The 24150-nt window shown below is 42.1% G+C and overlaps 1 protein-coding gene across 14 annotated transcripts in view; it reads left to right on the top strand.

The window, feature by feature from the left end:
- LOC132871943 (rho GTPase-activating protein 29-like) overlaps positions 1-24150 on the top strand; it is a 50193-nt gene that overhangs the window by 12296 nt on the left and 13747 nt on the right. For 13 of the 14 annotated variants that reach the window (XM_060906591.1, XM_060906590.1, XM_060906579.1 and 10 more), the window contains 12 exons: positions 1188-1260; positions 2044-2092; positions 17345-17488; positions 17703-17767; positions 18158-18268; positions 18572-18652; positions 18728-18895; positions 19055-19192; positions 19280-19470; positions 22534-22685; positions 22857-22943; positions 23894-23992. In XM_060906591.1, the coding sequence (XP_060762574.1) occupies positions 1188-1260; positions 2044-2092; positions 17345-17488; positions 17703-17767; positions 18158-18268; positions 18572-18652; positions 18728-18895; positions 19055-19192; positions 19280-19470; positions 22534-22685; positions 22857-22943; positions 23894-23992 (1358 nt within the window). The remainder of the gene's footprint in view (positions 1-1187; positions 1261-2043; positions 2093-17344; positions 17489-17702; positions 17768-18157; positions 18269-18571; positions 18653-18727; positions 18896-19054; positions 19193-19279; positions 19471-22533; positions 22686-22856; positions 22944-23893; positions 23993-24150) is intronic. The other variant, XM_060906588.1, reaches the window with a different exon arrangement.

Raw genomic sequence — 24150 nt, 5'->3', positions numbered from 1 at the left:
GATGTTCTGGATCAGATGATAAATCTGTGTTCTCAGTGTGGTTACTGTTGAAATCATGGCGCACAGAGTAGTGACCTGATCAGCAGGCACGATAAACTGAGTCCTAGCACATTCATAACACGCGCAAAAACATTCATCACACAAAATCAGATAAAAATGGAGTTTTAAAACTTTGAAACGCTTTGTATTCAGTGACTCAAAGCTCTGTTTTCGTGTGGATGGGAGACTGAAACATGGAGAAACCCTTCACTTCCCCAAACCCCTGACCATCACACCTGTACGTGGGTCTTCCGTAAACACACAGGGTAATAGAATGTCTCTATACGCTGTAGCGTTACAGTTTCCCTTCACTGGAGTAACTCAGAGTCCAAACCTGTTCCAGCACGACGATGCTCCTGTACACACCGCGAGCTCCATGAAGACGTGGTGTGTGAAGGTTGGAGTGAAGAACTCGAGTGTCCTGCACAGAGCCCTGACTGAACTCAACCCCACTGAACACCTTTGGGATGAACTGGAGCCTCAACGTCCCAACATCAGGGTCTGACCTCACTAACGTTCCTGTAGCTAAATGAACACAAATCCCCACAGCCACGCCCCAAAATCTAGTGGAAAGCCTTCCCAGAAGAGTGGAGGTTATTATAATCAGAAAAAGGGAATAAATTTGGATTGAGACGTCCAACAGGGACATATGGGTGGGATGATTAGGGTGAACATACTTTTAGAAATATGGTGTGTGTTATTATAATTGGCCCACCTTACTCTGAGTTAAAACTGTCCCTTAAATTCATCCCAGTAATGTTACGATTTTGTAAAAATGATTAGTAATTGAGACAAATGTTTAAAAAGTTTTCTTCACTTTGTAACAATCATGTGACCTGGACAGAGCGTGTGGGTGATGTAGATCAGGACAATTAGGAATTTAGCCACTGCTGCTAGACCATAGGTACGGTGATATCTTAGCAGGCCTCGTTTTAAAGGTATTGTATACGTATGTGAAACTTATTCAGGTATAGAGTCTAATATAGAGTGTGATATAATGCCCCGTGGCAGAAAGCTGCCCTTCTGCGTTCTCTGTTTCTTTACTTCATAGAACTGATTATATTTACACTTGTACTGGAAAATAATAATGTACATGTCCTGACTGATGTAGATTTGGATATATAACATCTGTAATGTCTGATCCCCAGAGTGTCGGATTTCCTTATGGGAGATGTGGACAGCAGCTCCGGAGTGGAGCTCTCCCGGACCAGGAGGAGCCGAGTGAGTCACCATACTCTACTCTACAGCATCTCTATACAGAGCCAGTCAAAAGTTTGGACACCCCTTCTAATTCAGTGTTTTTCCTTTATTTTTATTAATTAAGTCACTTCCTGTCTTAAAGTAATGATGGATGTCGTTTCTCTTTACTTAGTTGTTCGGTTCGTGACATAATACGGATTAATACAGTTGTGGAATCAGGCTGTTTACTGTATTTTTATAATTTACTGTTTACTGTTTGATCTCAAATGCATTAAGAAGGTAAGAAACTCATCCATTAATGACCTTTTGACGAGCCACAGCTGTTAATTGAAAAGTATTCCAGGTGACTCCCTCATGAAGCTGGTTAAGAGAATGGCAGTAGTGTACAAAGAGTCATCAAGGGAAACGCTGGACACGATGAAGAATCTAAAACATCAAACACATTTTGTTTTTTTAACACTTTTTTTTGTTTACCACATAATTTTTTTGTATATGTTCCGGATGTTGTTTCATAGTTTTGATGTCTTCAGTTTTGTTTTACAGTGTAGAGAATCGTCACAGTACAGAAACCCCTGTCAATGAGTAGAGTGGGGTGTACAAACTTTTGACTGGTACTGTATAAAATACAACTGTTTATACAGGACTCTCTCTCTCTCTCTCTCTCTCTCTCTCTCTCTCTCTGTCTCTCACACACACACACACACACACACACACACACACACACACACACACACACACACACACACTGTTTTATCACCAGAACCTCAGCAGTGTGTATAAAGTATGTTGATTTTTTTTCCACAGTCATTTGAGAACCTCTCTGGAAATTCAAGAGAACACAAAGAGCTGTCAGGTGAGAATTTATCTTCCATACACCTCTCTCCCTCTCTCTCTCCCTCTCCCTCTCTCTCTCTCTCCCTCTCTCTCTCCCTCCCTCTCCCTCCCTCTCTCCCTCTCCCTCCCTCTCCCTCTCTCTCCCTCCCTCTCTCTCCCTCTCTCCCTCTCTCTCTCTCTCTGTACAGAGCAGCAGTGTCTGTGTGTGTTCAGTACACTGACTCGGGTTAAACTGGTCTGATTACTGAGGCAGTGTTTTCTCCCAACACCTGACTCACTATGACTCTGTTCGCATTCAGAAGTTTACATACAGGGGTGTGAATGTGATGGCAGTATTGGACTTTCAGTGAGTTCTCTGAACTGATCTTTTTCTGTGACAGAATGATTACAACACATCTTTAATAGAAAAAAACCTACTGCACAAGTCTTTATTTTGTGTTTTCTGAAACCAACACAGGATCAAAATTGTACATACAGCCTTCTCATATTTGGTGAAATGTCCCTGAGCGAGTTTCTCCTTCCCCAAACGCTTCCGCTCACCATCAACAAGCTTCTGTCAGAGTTCTGGTTGGATATTTCTCCTCTCTTCTTGGCAGAATTGGTAGAATTCGATTAAATTTGTGTGTTTCCTGGAACAGACCCGACTTTTATTCACAGTCCACAGATTGTCAACAGGGTTTAGCTCAGGACTTGTTTAAGCTGAATGTTCTCCTGCTTTATCATCCACAACCAGCTCTGGTGTGTGTTTGGGGTCATTGTCCTGTTGGAACGCACAACTGGGTCCAAGTTTCTGATGGTTTGAGGTTATGTTGAAGAATTCTGAGGTTCTTCATGATTCCATCCACTTTGTGCAGCGTATCAGTTCCACTGGGAGCAAGACAGACCCTGAGCCTGATGCTACCACCACCATGCTTTACAGTTGGTACAGTGTTCCTCTGTACCGCTGGTCATTGTGGCCAAACAACTCCATCTTTGTCTCTTCTGACCATAAAACATTCCTCTAGAAGGTTTTTTTCTTTGTCCATATGATCTGCTCTAAACTTTTCTCGAGCTTGAAGCTGTGGATTTTGGAGCAGGAGCTTCTTTCTTGGGCAGCAGCCTCTCAGCCCATGGTGATGTAAAACTCACCTGACTGTAGACGGTAACACTGGTGTTCCAGCAGCTTCCACTTCATGGCAGACCTGTGCCTTGGTGGTTTCTGGGTTGTTCCTGACAATCTGAACCAATTTCCTCTCCGTTGAAGGGGACAGTTTGGGTCTTCTTCCAGCAAAGTGGCTTCACCTCCCAATAACTTTTACTTCCATACAATTGTTTGAGCTGATGATCTTGGAATCTGCAGGTGTTTACAAATAACTCCAAGAGACATTCCTGAGGGGGTACTTTTAGGGGTGTTTTTTTTATTAAAGATGTATATTGTGATCATTCTGTCACAGAAAAAGAACAGCTCGAAGAAACCACTGAAAGTCAAATTTTCCATCACATAATAATAATAATAATAATAATACATTTTATTTATAAGCACCTTTCAAGGCACCCAAGGACACTGAACAGTAAGAAAAAAAACAATAAAAGGACCGGAAGTGTGTGCAGAGTCCGATGCTCGCACGGATTGCATGCACCACAGTAAGGAGGACATTCGCACGCGCATTGGAAGATAAAACTGCGCGAACAATGACGTTTAACAGGGAAGTGTGTATTTTTCTCTTCATGTGGCTTTCATTCCAAAGCATCAGCAGACCAAGTCTAAACTCTCCAGTAATATTGTTTTCTACGGAAAACGTAATCAAGATTCAGGTTCAAGTACCTTCGCTCGGTCGGCATTTTAAGCACACTCGTTCTTCGTGTCTGTCACCAAACATTCTTGCGCGCGCAGGGTTGGTTCTCCTGAGACGATCATTTATGACACTTCTGATGATCCAACTGTGTAATGATGTTCAGCTGAACCCTGGCCCAGCCGATACGCAAATCCCGTTTAATATTTCGCTGGCTGAAAAAGGTCTGAGAGTATGTCATTGGAATGTACGGAGCCTAAGCAATGAAAAGTATGAGGAAATACGCGCTCTCCTTATTACCAGTAAACTCCAACTAGATGTGCTCATCATCACCGAGAGCTGGTTGCATGATGGAAAACTAGACTCCGAGATTTACATCCCAGGTTACAAGATCGAGCGTAAAGACAGGGTGGGCAAGAGCGGTGGTGGAGTATTGATGTACATCTCAAGTGAAGTCACCTACAGCCGACAAAAAGTATTTGAATTGGATGAGCTTGAGCTTCTTTGTGTCAAAGTTACACCGTTCAAGTCAAATTGTCCCTTATTCATAGTTGGCGCATATCGCCCTGATGAATCAGCTGAATATGATCGGAAGTTCGAGAGTGCAATAGAGCGTCTCTACATTACCGACAAAGAAATCCTTCTTCTGGGTGACATCAACATCGATATGCTTGATAAAGAACAAAGTGATCACCGGCTGGTAAAATACCTATCCGGTCTTGGTCTGACCCAGCTTATAAAGGAAATAACTCGCCCCGCTAGTAAAACCTGCTTGGACCATGTCTATTCTAACCGCCCGCAGCACATCCTCGCCACGAAGGTATTTAACTGTGGCTTGTCGGATCACCTCCCCGTCAGCATCGTACGGAAGTACAAGAAACAGTCCTCTTTTCAAGTGGAGAACATTATACATTACAGGAAATGGAAAAACCTTGACGAACAGGCATTTCTAAGTGACCTTCAAAACGTCCCTTGGAACGTACTTGACATGTATGATGACCCAGAGGACGTTATCCAGTTTTTCACCCGTACCTTTCTAGATGCTGCCGACATACACGTCCCTCTCATCCGAAAACGGGTTAGGAGACAAAGGCAGCCAGAATGGATGGCACCCAATATATACGAACAGATACAGCATCGAGATTTCTTATTAAAGAAGGCCCGTAAATCAGACACACCGGAAGACTGGAGGAAGTACAGGGACCAGCGTAACGGTACTTTTAGGGCCATCCGTAATGCGAAGAGTAAGTATTTCCAAAATTCACTTGAGAAGAGCCAAAGTGCAAAGGAATTCTGGAAGCACCTCAAGAATGCCATGGGATCGCAAGACAAAGCTTCAGTCTTATTGATCAATAAGGACGATGCTGTCATCCACGATCCCCTGGAAATTGCTAATGCTTTCAATGAGTTCTTTGTGTCAGTGGCAGTCAAGTATAGATCATCCAGTGATGACGAACTAAACCTAAAGCCACTTATAGAGTTTGTGCAGGCCAAAGTACCTTCAACATCTAGATTCAACATCCCTGAAATACAAGAGGCCTTCGTCTATAAATATCTCAGAGGACTACAGCCTACTAAAGCAACTGGTCTGGATGGCTTATCTGCACATCTACTACGAGTAGCTGCACCAGCCATAGCAAAACCCCTCACCAAAGTCATTAATCTATCCATCTCCAAGAAAATCTTTCCAGCGTCTTGGAAGCTTGCTAAAGTAACCCCTGTTTTCAAGGCTGGTGACCATCTTAGTGTTGGAAACTACAGACCCATTAGCATCTTACCTGTTGTATCTAAGGTATTGGAGCGCCATGTTCACCTTGCAATGTATGATTTCCTCATTCAATATGGACTACTATTCAAACACCAGTCTGGTTTCAGACCGTCTCACTCCTGCGAAACCACACTTATTGAACTTGTGGATAACTTGCTAACGAACATGGATAATGGCCTGTTGACGGGACTTACGCTCATTGATTACAGAAAAGCCTTCGACCTGGTCGATCACAGCATCTTGTTAAAGAAGCTTAAGGTATACCAGTTCTCTGATGAATCTTTAGAATGGTTCCGGTCATACCTGGAAGGGCGCTTGCAGAAAGCTAGTGTCCAAGGAAAGGTATCCAGTTCTCTTCCTGTAACATCTGGGGTCCCACAAGGGTCGATATTGGGTCCGCTGCTGTTTATTGTCTTCATAAATGATTTATCTCTACACGTGAAGAAGACCAACATGTACATTTATGCAGATGATACTACACAACTTGCATCAGGACGTGATATCCACACAGTGGAAGTGTTGCTACAGGAAGATCTTTCGCTTATCGATAAGTGGGCAAGAAACAACAAAATGGCACTGAATGCTGAGAAAACTAAAACCATGCTGGTGTGCAGTAGACCTAAGCACAGTAAGCTGGAGACGGAAGGCGAGTCCCTTGCTGTAACAATCTCTGGAAATCTTATCAACAGTGTTAAAACCAGCAGGTTACTCGGAATCCATCTCGATGACATACTTTCTTGGGCGGTTCATTCCGAGAAAATGGCTGCAAAGATATCCAAGAGACTGGGTTTGTTAAAGCGGACAAGAAAATTTCTAAATAAAAGAGCAAGAATTAGTTATTATAATGCTGTGATCCAGCCTGTTATGGACTATGGTGCGGTAGTGTGGGGAGATTCTTCAGTGAGTATCAGTGACACCATGCTACGTCTACAAAAGCGAGCTGCGCGGATTATTCTGGATGCTCAGTGGGATGCACCATCGAAGGCCCTATTTGATGAGCTGAATATCGTCCCTTTCAAAGAAAAAGTCGCACACGCTAAAGTGAAGTTGGTGTTCAAAGCCTTGAACGGTCAGGCGCCTGGTTACATCAGCGAAAAGTTCAAAGTTTATAACCAGATTCATCAAAAGAACACCAGGAACAGTAGCTGTAATGTAATTCTCCCAAAATGCAGACAATCATTTGGTCAGAAATCATTTAGGTTTAGTGCGGCGAAATTGTGGAACAGTTTACCGCGTGACATGAAGTTGTGTAAATCGCCCATCGAGTTCAGCCGAAGGCTGAGTATGACATTTTTTTAGAATTGTGTCACTCTTAGATATTGTTTTTAAATAGATAGAATATTTTAATTTTATTTACCTTTTTGATAGTGTTAATTTCATCTTTGCCAGTTATTTTTCTGAGGGCCATGTGTATGTTATCTATGGATATTTAATGTAACCCTCAATAAAAAATGAAAAATAAATAAATAAATAAAAGCAAAACAATAAGATAAGAACAACAATAATAAAAATTATGAGAAATCAATAATGATAATAATGTTATTAAAAATCAGAGAGCAAAGGCCGAGCTAAAGAGATGTGTTTTTAGCTGTTTTTTGAAAGTGGACAGTGTTGAGCATTGGTGCAACGCTAGTGGCAGGGCATTCCACAGCTTAGGGCCATTAACAGTGAGTGCGTTTACATGCACATAGAGAAAATCGAATTTCTGCCGTAGCTCGACTGAAATCGAAGTTCTAAATGCCGTGGAAACACCTTAGCTCGGCTGAAATCGAACCGAACTGGATTTCTCGGAATCGAGCTACACAACCTAGATTATGCGATTTTAGCCGAGCTACTTAGTGCATGTAAACCCTGTCGAGCTACGTAGTCGCGCTACTTACTTCAGCACCGCCCCTTCCGGAAGTGACGAGTGACGAGACCACAAGCGGGAAACACAACAGCCTCGGTCGGCATGACAACAGTAGTAGAAACGTGCACTTCTAGAGCAATGAGGAGATAGAGTTCATGCTCATTCAGCTTAAGGAGTTGAATATATATATATATATAATATATCTCGATGTTGCTGTCAGTGCTTAATTTGTGAAGTGGGAGGTCCCGGAACGCAGGAGGTGGGTGGGTCCGGCGACTCAAAAAAAAAAAGGCGGGGGGTGGTTTACTATAACTTTACGCACACACGCCTATTGTGTGTGTAAAAAAAATACTAATAATATCAGACATTATGATCTTAGAAAACGCTTTAGTGACGAACAGTTACAGACAGTAATATGTTGTGATATTATGTTATATTATTTTTTATTAGGCTATATATTAAATTATATATTAAATTTATCTTCTAAAATAACAGACTGTACTCATATCACAACCGGTTTATTTCACCATTGGAGATCAGATCACACAAGACATGAGTTAAATGGCTCATTTTAAGGATTTAAGTAGGGTATTTAAAAGCAGTGCCAGCGGGACTTCATGGCTCAGGTGGGTAAGGCGCCATACCATAAATCCGGGGACCCGGGTTCGATTCCGACCTGCGGTCATTTTCCGAGCCCTCCCTGTTTTTCTCCTGCTCATTTCCTGTCTCTACACTGTCCTATCCAATAAAGGTGGAAAAAGCCCAAAAAAGAGAATAATTTAAAAGCAGTGCCAGCAAACATACAGTGGTGCTTGAAAGTTTGTGAACCCTTTAGAATTTTCTATATTTCTGCATAAATATGTCGTAAACATCATCAGATTTTCACACAAGTCCTAAAAGTAGATAAAGAGAACCCAGTTAAACAAATGAGATGAAAATATTATACTTGGTCATTTATTTATTGAGGAAAATGATCCAATATTACATATCTGTGAGTGGCAAAAGTATGTGAACCTCTAGGATTAGCAGTTAACTTGAAGGTGAAATTAGAGTCAGGTGTTTTCAATCAATGGGATGACAATCAGGTGTGAGTGGGCACCCTGTTTTATTTAAAGAACAGGGATCTATCAAAGTCTGATCTTCACAACACATGTTTGTGGAAGTGTATCATGGCACGAACAAAGGAGATGTCTGAGGAGCTCAGAAAAAGCGTTGTTGATGCTCATCAGGCTGGAAAAGGTTACAAAACCATCTCTAAAGAGTTTGGACTCCACCAATCCACAGTCAGACAGATTGTGTACAAATGGAGGAAATTCAAGACCATTGTTACCCTCCCCAGGAGTGGTCGACCAACAAAGATCACTCCAAGAGCAAGGCGTGTAATAGTCGGCGAGGTCACAAAGGACCCCAGGGTAACTTCTAAGCAACTGAAGGCCTCTCTCACATTGGCTAATGTTAATGTTCATGAGTCCACCATCAGGAGAACACTGAACAACAATGGTGTGCATGGCAGGGTTGCAAGGAGAAAGCCACTGCTGTCCAAAAAGAACATTGCTGCTCGTCTGCAGTTTGCTAAAGATCACGTGGACAAGCCAGAAGGCTATTGGAAAAATGTTTTGTGGACGGATGAGACCAAAATAAAACTTTTTGGTTTAAATGAGAAGCGTTATGTTTGGAGAAAGGAAAACACTGCATTCCAGCATAAGAACCTTATCCCATCTGTGAAACATGGTGGTGGTAGTATCATGGTTTGGGCCTGTTTTGCTGCATCTGGGCCAGGATGGCTTGCCATCATTGATGGAACAATGAATTCTGAATTATACCAGCGAATTCTAAAGGAAAATGTCAGGACATCTGTTCATGAACTGAATCTCAAGAGAAGGTGGGTCATGCAGCAAGACAACGACCCTAAGCACACAAGTCGTTCTACCAAAGAATGGTTAAAGAAGAATAAAGTGAATGTTTTGGAATGGCCAAGTCAAAGTCCTGACCTTAATCCAATGGAAATGTTGTGGAAGGACCTGAAGCGAGCAGTTCATGTGAGGAAACCCACCAACATCCCAGAGTTGAAGCTGTTCTGTACGGAGGAACGGGCTAAAATTCCTCCAAGCTGGTGTGCAGGACTGATCAACAGTTACCGCAAACGTTTAGTTGCAGTTATTGCTGCACAAGGGGGTCACACCAGATACTGAAAGCAAAGGTTCACATACTTTTGCCACTCACAGATATGTAATATTGGATCATTTTCCTCAATAAATAAATGACCAAGTATAATATTTTTGTCTCATTTGTTTAACTGGGTTCTCTTTATCTACTTTTAGGACTTGTGTGAAAATCTGATGATGTTTTAGGTCATATTTATGCAGAAATATAGGAAATTCTAAAGGGTTCACAAACTTTCAAGCACCACTGTAAGTGCAATCAATTCAAGTAATAGTGAAGAAATAAAGGGTTACAAAACAAGTTGGAGAATTCATTTTAAACATTTTAGTAAGCTTTCTTGTTTTTTTGCCATTTTTTCCACAGCGCAAGCTAACGGCTACAAAAAACCCGGTGTTCTACTGAGCGGAAGTGTACACCCCATGTCCCTCCCTCTTCCCCTTTCGCATAGATTTTGTGGATGTCATAGGAGAGAAATCAACAACAGATATCAAAATCAAAACCGAACACTAAACACATTTTTATTTACTTATTTAATTTATTGTTTGATTTTTTTCCCCTTTGTGATGGTCACGGAGGTGATCTGATCCATTTAAATAGTTGCCGGAACACCGAATGAAATGAAAATAGCTGCTGGATCTGACGACGGAGGTTATGGATCTTGTTCCGTCATGTTCCGGCTCAAATTAAGCCCTGGTTGCTGTCCTCGTCGTCGTTCTTCTTGTGAACACGGAACTGATAACTTTGTTTACACTCTTGAATAGCTCTTCTTCATGACGACAACCGGAAGTGTACCAACACGATGGGGCGTGTAGCGCCACCTGTGGCTCGGGTGCACAATGTACCTCACACAATAGCTCGATTTCCTTGTGTGCATGTAGGATTGGATTTCTCTGGCACCCCTGCTGGGACCCTTAGCTCGATTACCGACAGTAGCTCGATTTGGATGTGCATGTAAACACACTGACTGAAAGCCCTGTCACCCATAGAGCAGAGCCGAGAGTAAGGGACTGCTAATAGGTGGACATCTGTGGAGCAAAGATTTAGAGGTAGCTGATATGGAATTAGGAGATTTGATAAATAGGGAGGGGCCAGGTTATGTAGGGATTTGTAGACAAGCAGGATAATTTTGTACTGGATGCGGTATTTGACTGGGAGCCAGTGCAGGTTGTAGAGAATAGGAGTGATATGATCCCAGGGCCTGGTGTGAGTGAGTACCCGAGCAGCTGAGTTTTGGACATATTGCAGCCTATTTAGTCGCTTGGCTGGGATTCCATCGAGTAGAGCATTGCAGTAGTCCAGTCTTGAGGGGATAAAAGCATGTATAAGCGTTTCAGCTGCAGATGAAGTTAAAGAGGGACGGAGTTTGGAGAGACTTCAGGTGAAAGAAAGCTGTTTTAGTAATATTTTTAATGTGTGAGTCAAAAGAGAGTAGAGTCCAGAATAACACCCAGATTTCTTACTTCAACAGTAGTGAAGGTGAAATAACCAGGAATAGATAGCTGTGAGTGCTGCAGTTTTTTCAAGATAGAAGGGGTGGAAATGAGGATGGCTTCTGTTTTATCTTGATTTAGTTTAAGAAAGTTCTGCACCATCCAGTTGTTAACTGCATTTAGACCGTTGACAAGATTGGACGGAGGGAGTGGGTGAGAGGGTTTGGTTTGAATGTAAATTTGGGTGTCATCTGCATAACAGTGAAAGTTAAGCCCATAATGCTGTATTATGTGGCCAAGAGGGAGGATGTATATTACAAATAATAAGGGTCCCAGGACAGAGCCCTGAGGGACACCATGAAGGAGGGGTGATTTAGGGGATCTAAAGTCTCCAATTGACACAAACTGTTCTCTCATGGTAAGATAAGATTTAAACCAGGCTAAAGAAGAACCAGTGATGCCAAGCAGAGTTTCTAAGCGGCTCAATAAAAGATTGTGACATACAGTGTCAAAAGCTGCTGTAAGGTCAAGGAGAACAAGTATACTGACATGGCCAGTGTCAGCAGCTAACAGCAAATCGTTGACAACCTTGACCAGGGCAGTCTTGGTGCTATGCATGGCCCTAAACCCAGACTGAAACTTCTCCCAAAGATCGTATGGGGCTAAATGCTCTTGGAGCTGATTGGCAACAATACGCTGTAGGACTTTTGCAATGAAGGGAAGATTGGAGATGGGGCGATAATTTTTAAAATCATCAATAGCTGCTCCAGGTTTTTTCAAGACAGGAGTGATGGCTGCTGTTTTGAGAGCCTGAGGGACTAATCCAGTTGAAAGGGACGAGTTTATTATCTTGACCAGCAGAGGGCAGAGAACTGGCAGGCGAATCTTAACCAAAGGGGCGGGCATAGGGTCGAGGAGGCAGGTGGTAGGCCTGGATTTAGAGACTAAGCTGAGGACATACTGCTCATCGACTAATGAGAAAGCAGAGAAAGATCCAGCTGGTGGTGGACAAGGAGAGGGGACATTAAAAGGAGTGATGGGAGTGGATTTCATCTGCTTGTATATAGAGCTAATTTTGTTTTGAAAAAATTCAAGGAATTTACAACAAAGATCAGTGGAAGGAGTAAGAGGAAAGTTTTTAGCAGGCAAGAGAAGTTTGTTTACAGTAGAGAAAAGGGCTCTAGGGTTTCCTTGGCCTCTGGTAATGATGGTGGTGTAATAACTGGTCTTGGCATCAATTAGAGACTCTTTGTAGGCAGAGACATGGTCACTGTATGCCAGCGCATGGACTGTCAGGCCAGTTTTACGACTAAGTCTCTCCAGCTGCCGACCAGCAGCCTTCATTTTACGAAGCTCAGGTGTGAACCACGGAGCACAGTGAGAGAAAGAGACAGTACGCGTCTTCAGGGGGGCAACGTGATTGAGAGGGTCAGCAAGGTGAGAGTTGTAGAGCATGACTAACTCCTCAGGGGATGAGTTTAGTGATTTAGTGGTCAGAATAGGATGTAATGTGTCAAATAAATCAGCTGTAGCTATGTTTTTTGTGTTCCTGTATGTGATGGTGCGAAATGCACGCCTGCGATGGAGAGGCTCAGGGACAGCAATATTAAATAAAATAGCCATGTGATCAGAAACACAGAAATCTCTGGAATTTAAATTTGATGGTGTGATGCCAGAGGTACAAACAAGATCTAAGATAGGGCCCTTTGAGTGGGTGGGAAAATCTACATGTTGGGTGAAATCAAAACAATCAAGGACAGCCACAAAGTTTTTAGCAAAATCACAGTTATCTGAGTCAACATGAATGTTCAAATCACCAAGCACCAGTACAGATGGACACAGAGCACTGACAGATGAAAGCAGCTCAGACAATTCATTAATAAAAACAGAGGAAACTCTGGGAGGCCGGTAAATGAGCAAAAGCAGTAGAGGTAGACCACCAGTAAACTTCAGAGCAAGACATTCAAATGATGAAAAATCCTGCAAGGGCATAGATACAATCCTGTCACTGGAGCGATAGATCACAGCAAGACCGCCCCCCGCCCCGCCCAGTTAAACGTGGCTTCTCCATATACTCATATCCTACAGGAGTAGCTTCATTTAAAGCCAGAAAATCATTTGGTATTTGCCAAGTTTCAGTTAAACATAGTAGATCTGTGCCAACATCAGTGATCAAGTCATTAATGTTGGGTGCTTTTTTATTGCGAGATCGCACATTTAATAAAGCAAACTGCACATTTCTTGAGGAAGGGCAATTCTGTGAAGTTTTAACTAAATTTATGGGACACAAGTTCGTAAAGTCAACAGAGCGCCTCTCAACAACAGTCCGCTCGATGTTACGATTCCAGCTCCAAAACGAATCAACGTTGTTTGGATGTTGGTGGCGAGCAAACGTCCGTCCAGAGCCCCTGTGTATATATTTAGGCCGACGCAGGAACCCAAGATGTTTGTGCGCAAGCAGAGTGTCGGGGAATTTATATGTTTTATTCCCCAAATAGTGGAGCTAGGCAGACGAATATTTAAGTGCCATGGAGAAGTCCCAGGAAACCCGATGCGAAAGTTTTGGCTCACTGTGAAGCCAGTGTAGGTGACTTAGATCAAAACAAGGAGCCAGAGTAGAATCACTGTTGCACGCATTTGAACAGAATAACCTACGTCTGACAGGTCACCATCCAAGCAAACAAACGTAGGCTACACACAGAGCAGCTAGCCAGATGCCTGTGCCCTGATCTTAACATGTTAGCCAACAGGATACACCACTTGACACTCCAAAGGGCAGGCAACAGAAATAGCCAGCCTTAAGAGGGCTCGCGCAAGGTAATACGGGGTAGTCAACGTTAGTAGTAGCCTAGTCCATCAGTTTGGCCAACAGTTCAGTAAACTCCCGTTTTAAAGTCCGGACAAATAGATAAGATGGATCCCCAGTCAGTACACAGTCTATATCCTGATTTCAGCAGTAGCAAATAGCTTGTCTTAGGATGTCAAGAGCAAACAGGTTTCCCAGGGCGTTGGAAATATCTGACACAGGTAGTCCTGGAATCCGCTCAACAGGTAACGTTACTGTTTAGGCTAGTATTTGCAGATGACATTCAAGGAAGCGTGAGATAAGAAACCCATCTCCCAGAGAAGGTTTGGGAAAATAAAACACACAGATAGCATGAAAATAAAATACTTAAAACGCTAAAAATAACAATCAAACAGATGCGGGACCAGGGATTAGCAGCAGCCAAATGCGCCAGCGTTCACTCCTATGCACCTCCTACCGGCAATCCATATCCCAGTATGTAAACGTCCGACTTTAACTGTATTTACACTATGTAGTGCACTAATATTAAGCACCGTTAGTGTGTTTCCACTGTGGACACGTCCTAAACCACACACACTATTCACTATATAGGAGACATAAATGCCATCATCAGTCCACTGTGGGTCTGTTCCAAACCACACACCGTATAATTACTGTATAGGGTACATATTGTTATAAATGCCGAAGTGCACTATGTAGTGAATAGGGAGTCGAATTTTCACACACTTCAGCACTGGAGTTTGTTTTTTGTGTATGGTCTGTCCTCTTTCTCCTCCAAATGCCTCACATTCTTCAGCTTTTTGAACGGTTTTGTAAGGAATGGGAACCACATGTGGACATGTGGAGAATTAACATGGTGTGTGTGTGTGTGGGGGGGGGCTGCAAAAGTAGGTATACAGTCATGAAAAAAAATGTTCACACAAAACATTATTTTACTGATTATACAAACATATCAATAATAAACATATTAATCCCTCAAATGTTCAAACTATCTGCCCCCGGCATTCGCACACTCCACTAGTTGAGTGTGTACACCCCCCATGCACACTGTGGCACAAAGGTCTTTATCAGCATCAATTTCCTGGTGAGCCTCCCGTATGAACTGAATCATGGCATCAACAGAACGTGGCTTGCGTGTGAAAACCCTGTCTTTTACACATCCCCAGAAAAACAAGTCCATGGGGTGAGATCCGGCGAACGTGGTGCCCAGTCACCGGCTCCCCGACGTCCAATCCACCTGTTGGGAAATTCTTTGTCAAATAGTGCATGGAAATTGAGTGCGAAGTGCGGTGGCGCCCCATCCTGCTGCTGTTGTTTGCATGTAATCCTTACTGTATACCTACTTTTGTAGCCCCCACGTGTGTGTGTGTGTGTAATATATATATATATATATATATATATATATATATATATATATATATATATATATACACACACACACACACACGTACAGTGGTGCTTGAAAGTTTGTGAACCCTTTAGAATTTTCTATATTTCTGCATAAATATGACCTAAAACATCATCAGATTTTCACACAAGTCCTAAAAGTAGATAAAGAGAACCCAGTTAAACAAATGAGACAAAAATATTATACTTGGTCATTTATTTATTGAGGAAAATGATTCAATATTACAGATCTGTGAGTGGCAAAAGTATGTGAAGCTCTAGGATTAGCAGTTAATTTGAAGGTGAAATTAGAGTCAGGTGTTTTCAATCAATGGGATGACAATCAGGTGTGAGTGGGCACCCTGTTTTATTTAAAGAACAGGGATCTATCAAAGTCTGATCTTCACAACACATGTTTGTGGAAGTGTATCATGGCACGAACAAAGGAGATTTCTGAGGAGCTCAGAAAAAGCGTTGTTGATGCTCATCAGGCTGGAAAAGGTTACAAAACCATCTCTAAAGAGTTTGGACTCCACCAATCCACAGTCAGACAGATTGTGTACAAATGGAGGAAATTCAAGACCATTGTTACCCTCCCCAGGAGTGGTCGACCAACAAAGATCACTCCAAGAGCAAGGCGTGGAATAGTCGGCGAGGTCACAAAGGACCCCAGGGTAACTTCTAAGCAACTGAAGGCCTCTCTCACATTGGCTAATGTTAATGTTCATGAGTCCACCATCAGGAGAACACTGAACAACAATTGTGTGCATGGCAGGGTTGCAAGGAGAAAGCCACTGCTCTCCAAAAAGAACATTGCTGCTCGTCTGCAGTTTGCTAAAGATCACGTGGACAAGCCAGAAGGCTATTGGAAAAATGTTTTGTGGACGGATGAGACCAAAATAGAACTTTTTGGTTTAAATGAGAAGCGTTATGTTTGGAGAAAGGAAAACACTGCATTCCAGCATAAGAACCTTATCCCATCTGTGAAACATGGTGGTGGTAGTATCATGGTTTGGACCTGTTTTGCTGCATCTGGGCCAGGACGGCTTGCCATCATTGATGGAACAATGAATTCTGAATTATACCAGTGAATGCTAAAGGAAAATGTCAGGACATCTGTCCATGAACTGAATCTCAAGAGAAGGTGGGTCATGCAGCAAGACAACGACCCTAAGCACACAAGTCGTTCTACCAAAGAATGGTTAAAGAAGAATAAAGTGAATGTTTTGGAATGGCCAAGTCAAAGTCCTGACCTTAATCCAATGGAAATGTTGTGGAAGGACCTGAAGCGAGCAGTTCATGTGAGGAAACCCACCAACATCCCAGAGTTGAAGCTGTTCTGTACGGAGGAACGGGCTAAAATTCCTCCAAGCCGGTGTGCAGGACTGATCAACAGTTACCGCAAACGTTTAGTTGCAGTTATTGCTGCACAAGGGGGTCACACCAGATACTGAAAGCAAAGGTTCACATACTTTTGCCACTCACAGATATGTAATATTGGATCATTTTCATCAATAAATAAATGACCAAGTATAATATTTTTGTCTCATTTGTTTAACTGGGTTCTCTTTATCTACTTTTAGGACTTGTGTGAAAATCTGATGATGTTTTAGGTCATATTTATGCAGAAATATAGAAAATTCTAAAGGGTTCACAAACTTTTAAGCACCATGGTGTGTGTGTGAGAGAGAGAGAGAGAGAGAGAGAGAGAGAGAATGAATTATGGACCAATCCCATGTTTATGTTCACCAGAAAGGCCTGGAGAGCACAAAGGACAGTACAGTGTTTATCACTGAGAACAACACATGGAACTCGCTAGTTCCCTTACCCCGACCCCGGTTAACTGGCTGATTGGTTTGTTAATTATGTGCTGCTCCTAGCTAGAGTGTGTTTGTGAACTGAAAATTAAGTGTGTGTAAATAATAGTAAATAAACATCACTACACTAAACACTGTTAGTGCTGAAGGTTTAGAGCAAGTATTGTTAAAATTAAAATCAGCTCGCATTATTAATTTTTATTATTAATAAAATTATTATTAATAAAATTATTAATAAATTAGTTGAAATAATTTTTTTTGTGTGTGTGTGTGTGTGTAGACTCTGAGCTGTCCCCTGTACAGAGAGTGGACCAGGCCCTGCAGCAGAATGACAGTGGAGTTGAGTCGGCTCTGCTCTACGCCAAGGCCTGGTCCAAATACGCCAAAGACGTCCTGACCTGGGTGGAGAAACGCCTCGGGCTGGGTGAGGGTCTTCACTCATAACACCTGTCAATAAATCTCAGCCTGAGAGTCTCAACCCCAAAACACACAGCATGAAACTCTAGAACTGTACTACACAGATGAGGGTGTGTGTGTGTGTGTGTGTGTGTGTGTGTGTGTGTGTGGGTGTGAGGTCACAGTGAGGGAAATCCCATATTCCTTTTTTAGCCTGTGTGTAAGATGTGTCTCTCTTACAGATATGGAGTGTGCTAAAGGATTTGCTAAGATGGCCGAGTCAGCGAAAGCTGTGGCGGCTCAGCAGGTGAGGATTACCTGAGTTACGCTCCTGTAACGTAACAGTCCGAATCCAGGTGCACCACTCACATCTGGTTTCATATCCTCAGTAACTAAACACACTGATCTTCATCCTTATTCATCAAAAACACACAGAAATACATTCTCACTACACTGACGTTGATGTTATGAGAAGGGATCAAATTTAGTTTTTTACATTTTTTTTTAACTAAGCCTTTAATAAATATCTAATTTATTTTAGGACACAACATAAAAACTACCCCAGATTTGATCAAAGCCTTCACTACATTTTTGACACCAGACTTTATGTAGTACAATTTCAAGAAACCTGTCTCGTTATCATCACTGTATTAATATGTAATGGTGTGTGTGTGTGTGTGTGTTGGTTATTTTATAGGACTACATGCCCTTCAGAGGGGTTTATGTGTCTGCGTTTGAGAACGAGCTGGATTACAGTCACACACTCCTTCAGACAGCCACATCTCTCCACACCAACAAGTTCATTCAGGTAACAGTCAGGGAATCTGATTCATAATTAATTAACCAGGAAACTAATTCATATTCACAACACTATAATCCATTTTAGCTGATATTAAGTCTGTCTAATATTTGGGTCTCTCTCTCTCTCTCTCTCTCTCTCTGGAATACACCACAGTAGAAGTGAATTTCATTTTTGGATTATCCATGAGTAAAATGTTGTGAAGGTTAAATAGCACACGCTGGATAGATGATTATAGTTGATTATTGATGAGTGTAAGTTGAGCTGATTATTTATAGACTGTAAATGACTAACACACGGTGTGTGACACAGCCGCTGGTGGTGCGGAAAAGCGAGCTGGACAAACTGAGGAAGGAGTTAAAAGAGCAGTGGCAGAGGGAGCAGAAGAAAATGGTACGTTCTGATATAATTAATGAATTAATGGCTGATTGTGTTGTTTAGTTACTGAGTGGTGAGTTGCGTTTCCAGAGTGAAGCTGACAGTGCGGTGCGTAAAGCTCGACTCCTCCACACCCAGCGCAGGGAGGAGTACGAGAAGGTTCACGGTTCTCACAGCCGAACGGGAGACGAGCAAACACACACAGGAGGGAGAACACAGGAGAGGAAGAGGAAGATGGAGGAAGAGGCGCTGCAGAAAGTACAGCTGAACAAACACACTGTAGATTGTGTTGTGTGAAACATCATTTATACAGACTGATATCAGAGCTGTGTGGGTCCGTAACTGTGATACTGGTGTGTGTGTGTGTGTGTGTGTGTGTGTGTGTGTGTGTGTGTGTGTGTGTGTGTTCTCCATCAGGCTGAAGAGGCTCAGGAACATTACAGAATGTGTGTCGCAGATGCTGAAGCCAAAAAACTCAGTCTGACCAAAACAAAGAGTGAAATCCTCACTCAGCTCAGAGAACTCATCTTCCAGTGTGACCTCACGCTCAAAGCTGTGAGTGTCTGTCTGTCTCTCTCTGTCTCTCTCTGTCTGTATCTGTCTGTTTCTGTATGTTGAATAAGTGTGTGTGTGTGTGTGTAGGTGACGGTGAACTGGTTCCAGATGCTGTATAATCAGCTGGTGTCGGTTCCTGTACAGTACCAGACGCTGTGTGATCAGGTCAAACAGTATGAACCTGGACAGTGTTACTCAGAGTTTGTACACAGTTTACCTAAAGAGCGGGTGTGGCTGGAGGCGCTGTCTCACGAGCATGCTGGACCATCCAGGTCAGGGTGAGATCATCACAAGGGGCATCTGTTTATTTCAGCACACACACACGCAGCCCAGATACTGAGCAGAACTCATCATCAGTGTGTTCTAAAGCAGCACAGAACACTAATGATAACGAATCATAACTAAAATCACTAACAGCTGTTCTTTACTGATTATAATAAAATGATCTGATGGTGAAATGCTGCTCAGTCGAGGCGACGGTATAATTACTGTTACACTGTGGGGTGAAGCGTGACTCATTCAGGATGAGGAGGCACACACACACACACACACACACACACACACACACACACACACACACACAACACAGGGATTTTCTGCAGTTTAGAAAATGAAATGTTTATTATTCTATTACAGCAGAATGGGTGGAGCTAAATTATTTAAACTACATTCATATATCACAAATTGTAAATATAAATCCTGAAGAATTTCGGTTTGAATGTTCATAATGGACTGAATATAAACAGTGACTGCAGAATTTACAGAGGTCAGTCAGACAGGGGTGTTGCCTGTCACCCACTTTATTCGCCCTTTTCGTGGAACCGCTGGCGCAGGCAGTCCATCGGAATACAGAACTAGTGGGAGTTATGGTAAATGGAACAGAACATAAAATAGGACTTTTTGCTGACGATGTCATCGCCATCTTGGAGCAACCAACTAAATCACTCCCAGTACTGATGAAACGTTTAGAAACCTATAGACACCTCTCGCGATATAAAATTAATATCTCAAAAACACAGGTGTTATCGCTTAACTACACGCCACCGAGAGAGATACAGGAATCTTTTGATCTTAATTGGAGTTTAAAGAAAATTAAATATCTGGGGGTCTCCATTACTAAAGGATTATCAAAACTATATAAAGAAAACTACAACAAAATAACACAAGAGATACAAAAAGATATTCAAAAATGGTCCACTCTGACACTAGATCTCAGTTCGAGGATTGAAATAATTAAAATTAATGTACTACCCAAACGTCTTTATCTGTTTCATTCTTTACCTATAGAGATCCCGCAAACCCAATTTGAGACCTGGGACAGGATGATATCGAGGTTTATATGGGCAGGCAAGAAACCCAGAATTAAGTATGGGACTCTCCAGCTGCCAAAAGACAGAGGGGGAATGGGTCTCCCAAAACTCAGGGAATATTTCTCTGCAGCCCAGCTTAGATATTTGATATGCTGGTGTCAATCAGACGACACAGCTAAGTGGAAAGACATGGAAAAAGAGTTCAGAGGGCACCCAGTTCAGAATGTGATTAGAGATAAAGAAGTATACAACAAAATAAAGAAACAACTAGATCCGATTACATTGTTTACTTTGGAATTATGGTTTAGACTCGTTAAAAAACATGGGATAAAGAAGGATAGTAATCTGTTAAGGTGGGTTGCATTTGATAGTAACTTTAAACCGGCCACATACGACAAGGGATTTAAACAGTGGGAAACTAAGGGAATTACAGCATGGTGTACTCTAGAGAGAGATGGAGAGTTTCCAGAATATGAGCGATAAATATGATCTGGGTAAACACGAATTCTATAGGTACTTACAAATAAGACATTACTACAGGAAGGAAATCAGGACGGGTCCCTCCATGGTAGTGAATGGTGTGATCCAAATCATAATCAATACGTATAAAGGCACAAAAGTCAGAATAATATCTTCACTGTACCAAAAATTGACAATAAGCAAAAATTCAACTAATTATATAAAAGAAAAATGGGAATTGGAGCTCAACACAAAAATCTCAGACGATGAGCGGCAGAATATGTGGAAAATACATCAAACATCCACCAATTCGTGGATATGGAGGGAATTCTCCTGGAAAAACCTAATTAGATTTTTTATCACACCCAAGGTCAAGAGTAAACATCTGAATGTAAACTTACCATGTTGGAGAGAATGTGGAATATTAAATGCAGACCATGCACATGTATTTTGGAAATGCCATGAGATACAGGTGTTTTGGAGAACTGTACAGGTAACTCTGTAAGAGATACTGAGGTATGGCATTCCCATGAGCTGCACGGTACTCTGTCTGTGTAATTTCACAGAGGGCAATGTACACGCAGGAGATAAGTACCTTACAGAAATACTGTTAATAGCTAGTAAAAAGGCGATAACAAGGAAATGGGGCAAAGTAGATCTTCCGACCAGGGAACAATGGATAGAAATAATAGAGGAAATCTATACAATGGAAAAACTGACACACCGTCTGAGATTGCAAGAAACACAGCTAGAAGACAAGTGGCTGAAGTGGACTAATTGGAGGACCTTGGATAGCGACAGACAAATGAAAAGACAATTGATATAGAGGACGAAACTGCGAGAATTGATGGATAAAGAAGAATGTAGCTCCCAACAGGACAATTAGTATTACTACTTTATTATTATTATTATTATGTCCTTTTGTTGTTGATGCTCCTTGTTGGTCTGTTGTAAATGTTAAAATTGAATAAAAACTAAAGTGAAAAAAAAACCAGTGACTGCAGACACACACACACACACACACACACACACACACACACACACGTACATTGTGACAAAAAATTAATGCTCAAAGCACAACGCTATCAAAACTGCTCTATCTCCCTTACTCACGTGCACACACACACACACACACACACACACACACACACACACACACACACACACACATACATCATTTCCTCTTTCGTTTGTATGAATCTGTGAGTCTGCAGTGTTCAGAGCAGAGTGTGTGTGTGTGTGTGTGTGTGTGTGTGTGTGTGTGTGTGTGTGTTCGTTCCTCAGGAAGTGAGAAAACCACACGACTGATTCAGATTGCACTGTTTACTACACACACACAACACACACACACACAACACACACTCTTGCATCTGTACAGCAGCGTGGCTTTATGTCAGTTTTAGTGCTGCGTTTCAGTTATTCAGACTTTTACCTCAACAGAGTATGAAGCTCTGTTTCTCTTTAAAATGGTTAAATAGTTTTAATCGTGTCTGTGTGTGTGTGTCTCGTGTGTGTGTGTGTGTGTGTGTGTGTGTGTGTGTGTGTGTGTGTGTGTGTGTGTGTGGTATACAGCATGCCCTTCCATAAGAGATCACTGAGCAGCACACACTCCTCTCAGGGGAACCTGTCTCAGCTCTCTGCTGATGAAGTGAACAGTCCTGTTCATAAACGAGTCAGCAAGATGGATGAACCACCGTCCAACAGCAGCACAGCCGACATCCAGGGTAACACACACACACACACACACACACACACACACACACACACACACACACACACCTGTCTGTTTCTTACTCTAAATGATGCAGTTATATTTTAATTAATGTTAAGGTTTAAGCTCTGTGTGTGTGTGTGTGTGTGTGTGTGTGTGTGTGTGTGTGTGTGTGTGTGTGTAGCTCTGAAGGGAGGGATGTGCAGTGATTCAGAAAGTGCAGGAGGAAGCAGTGAGTCTCGGTCTGTGGATTCTCCCACTGCCAGTCCCGGTACATCATCACACTTTACACCATAATATCACCCTACTGTCACTGTGTACTGATTACACCACAACCAGTTCTGGACTCTGATTGGTCAGAAGAGAAGGTGTTGATTAATTCTCTCTAACAGCAGCTCTGACTGTAGTGCAGGTTTATATTAATGCTCTCGTTCTGATACGTTATCGTTTCTATAGTAACAGCTCATTCACAGGGACTCGTACAGCAGACGCTCCACTGATAATAAACAGATTAACCCAATTGTTGATGTGGTGAAGGTGTTTATAGATGTTTCTGTATCGTTTCTGGAAGGAGTCTCCAGTGTGAGCGCTGTGTAACAGTCCGAGATGAAGCTGGAACATTATGTTTTCTGACGTCTTCAGCACAGAGGAGTTTACACTTCTTTACCATTTCTTAGGAACACAATGGAACACACTGCGGGTTGTTGGGTTTTTTTGGCTGTTTTTTTTTTTTTAAATCCAATTAACTTCATGAGAGAATAACGAGAAACTGGTGAAGGAGCGACTGGTTATAGCTGCTATAACATAAGTGACAACAGGAACTAACTTGTTTCACCGGCGTTCCACAACATTAAGCATAACTTTTTTTTTTAAAAAAGTTCAAAATTGATGACGTGTCATTCTTTAATAAATAAAAGATTGGTTAGTTGCTGTGGTGGAAGAGGAATAAAACACTTGGGGACGTGCTGTTCAAGGGAAATAATCAACTTCAACTATAACACCACTTCATCACCCCAGTCTTTCACTCAGCATTTTACTGTAACACACACACACACACACACACACACACACACACACACACACACACACACACACACAGTATTTGTTGATACATCATAACTGTTATTACCTTATGTTATTACTCTGTTATCACCACATTATCACAATATTATTAGCGAACCATATGATAAATTGTGTGTGTGTGTGTGTGTGTGTGTGTAGGAGATTTTAAGCGCAGGCTTCCCAGAACTCCGTCCACAGGCACCATGTCCTCTGCTGATGATTTGGATGAAAGAGAACCTCCTTCACCCTCAGACACTGGTGTGTGTGTGTGTGTGTGTGTGTGTGTGTGTGTGTGTGTCTCTGTGCTTGTATGTGGGTACGTTTATAGTTGTATGTTGGGGGGGTTGTGTACATGTATATGGTTTTATGTGTGATATTGAGACTGTGTATGATTTGGGATGGAGCCATTGAGCACT

The sequence above is a fragment of the Neoarius graeffei genome, chromosome 23 (genome assembly GCF_027579695.1).
Source record: "Neoarius graeffei isolate fNeoGra1 chromosome 23, fNeoGra1.pri, whole genome shotgun sequence".
Lineage (NCBI taxonomy): Eukaryota > Metazoa > Chordata > Actinopteri > Siluriformes > Ariidae > Neoarius > Neoarius graeffei.
This window is presented reverse-complemented; position numbering and strand designations above follow the sequence as displayed.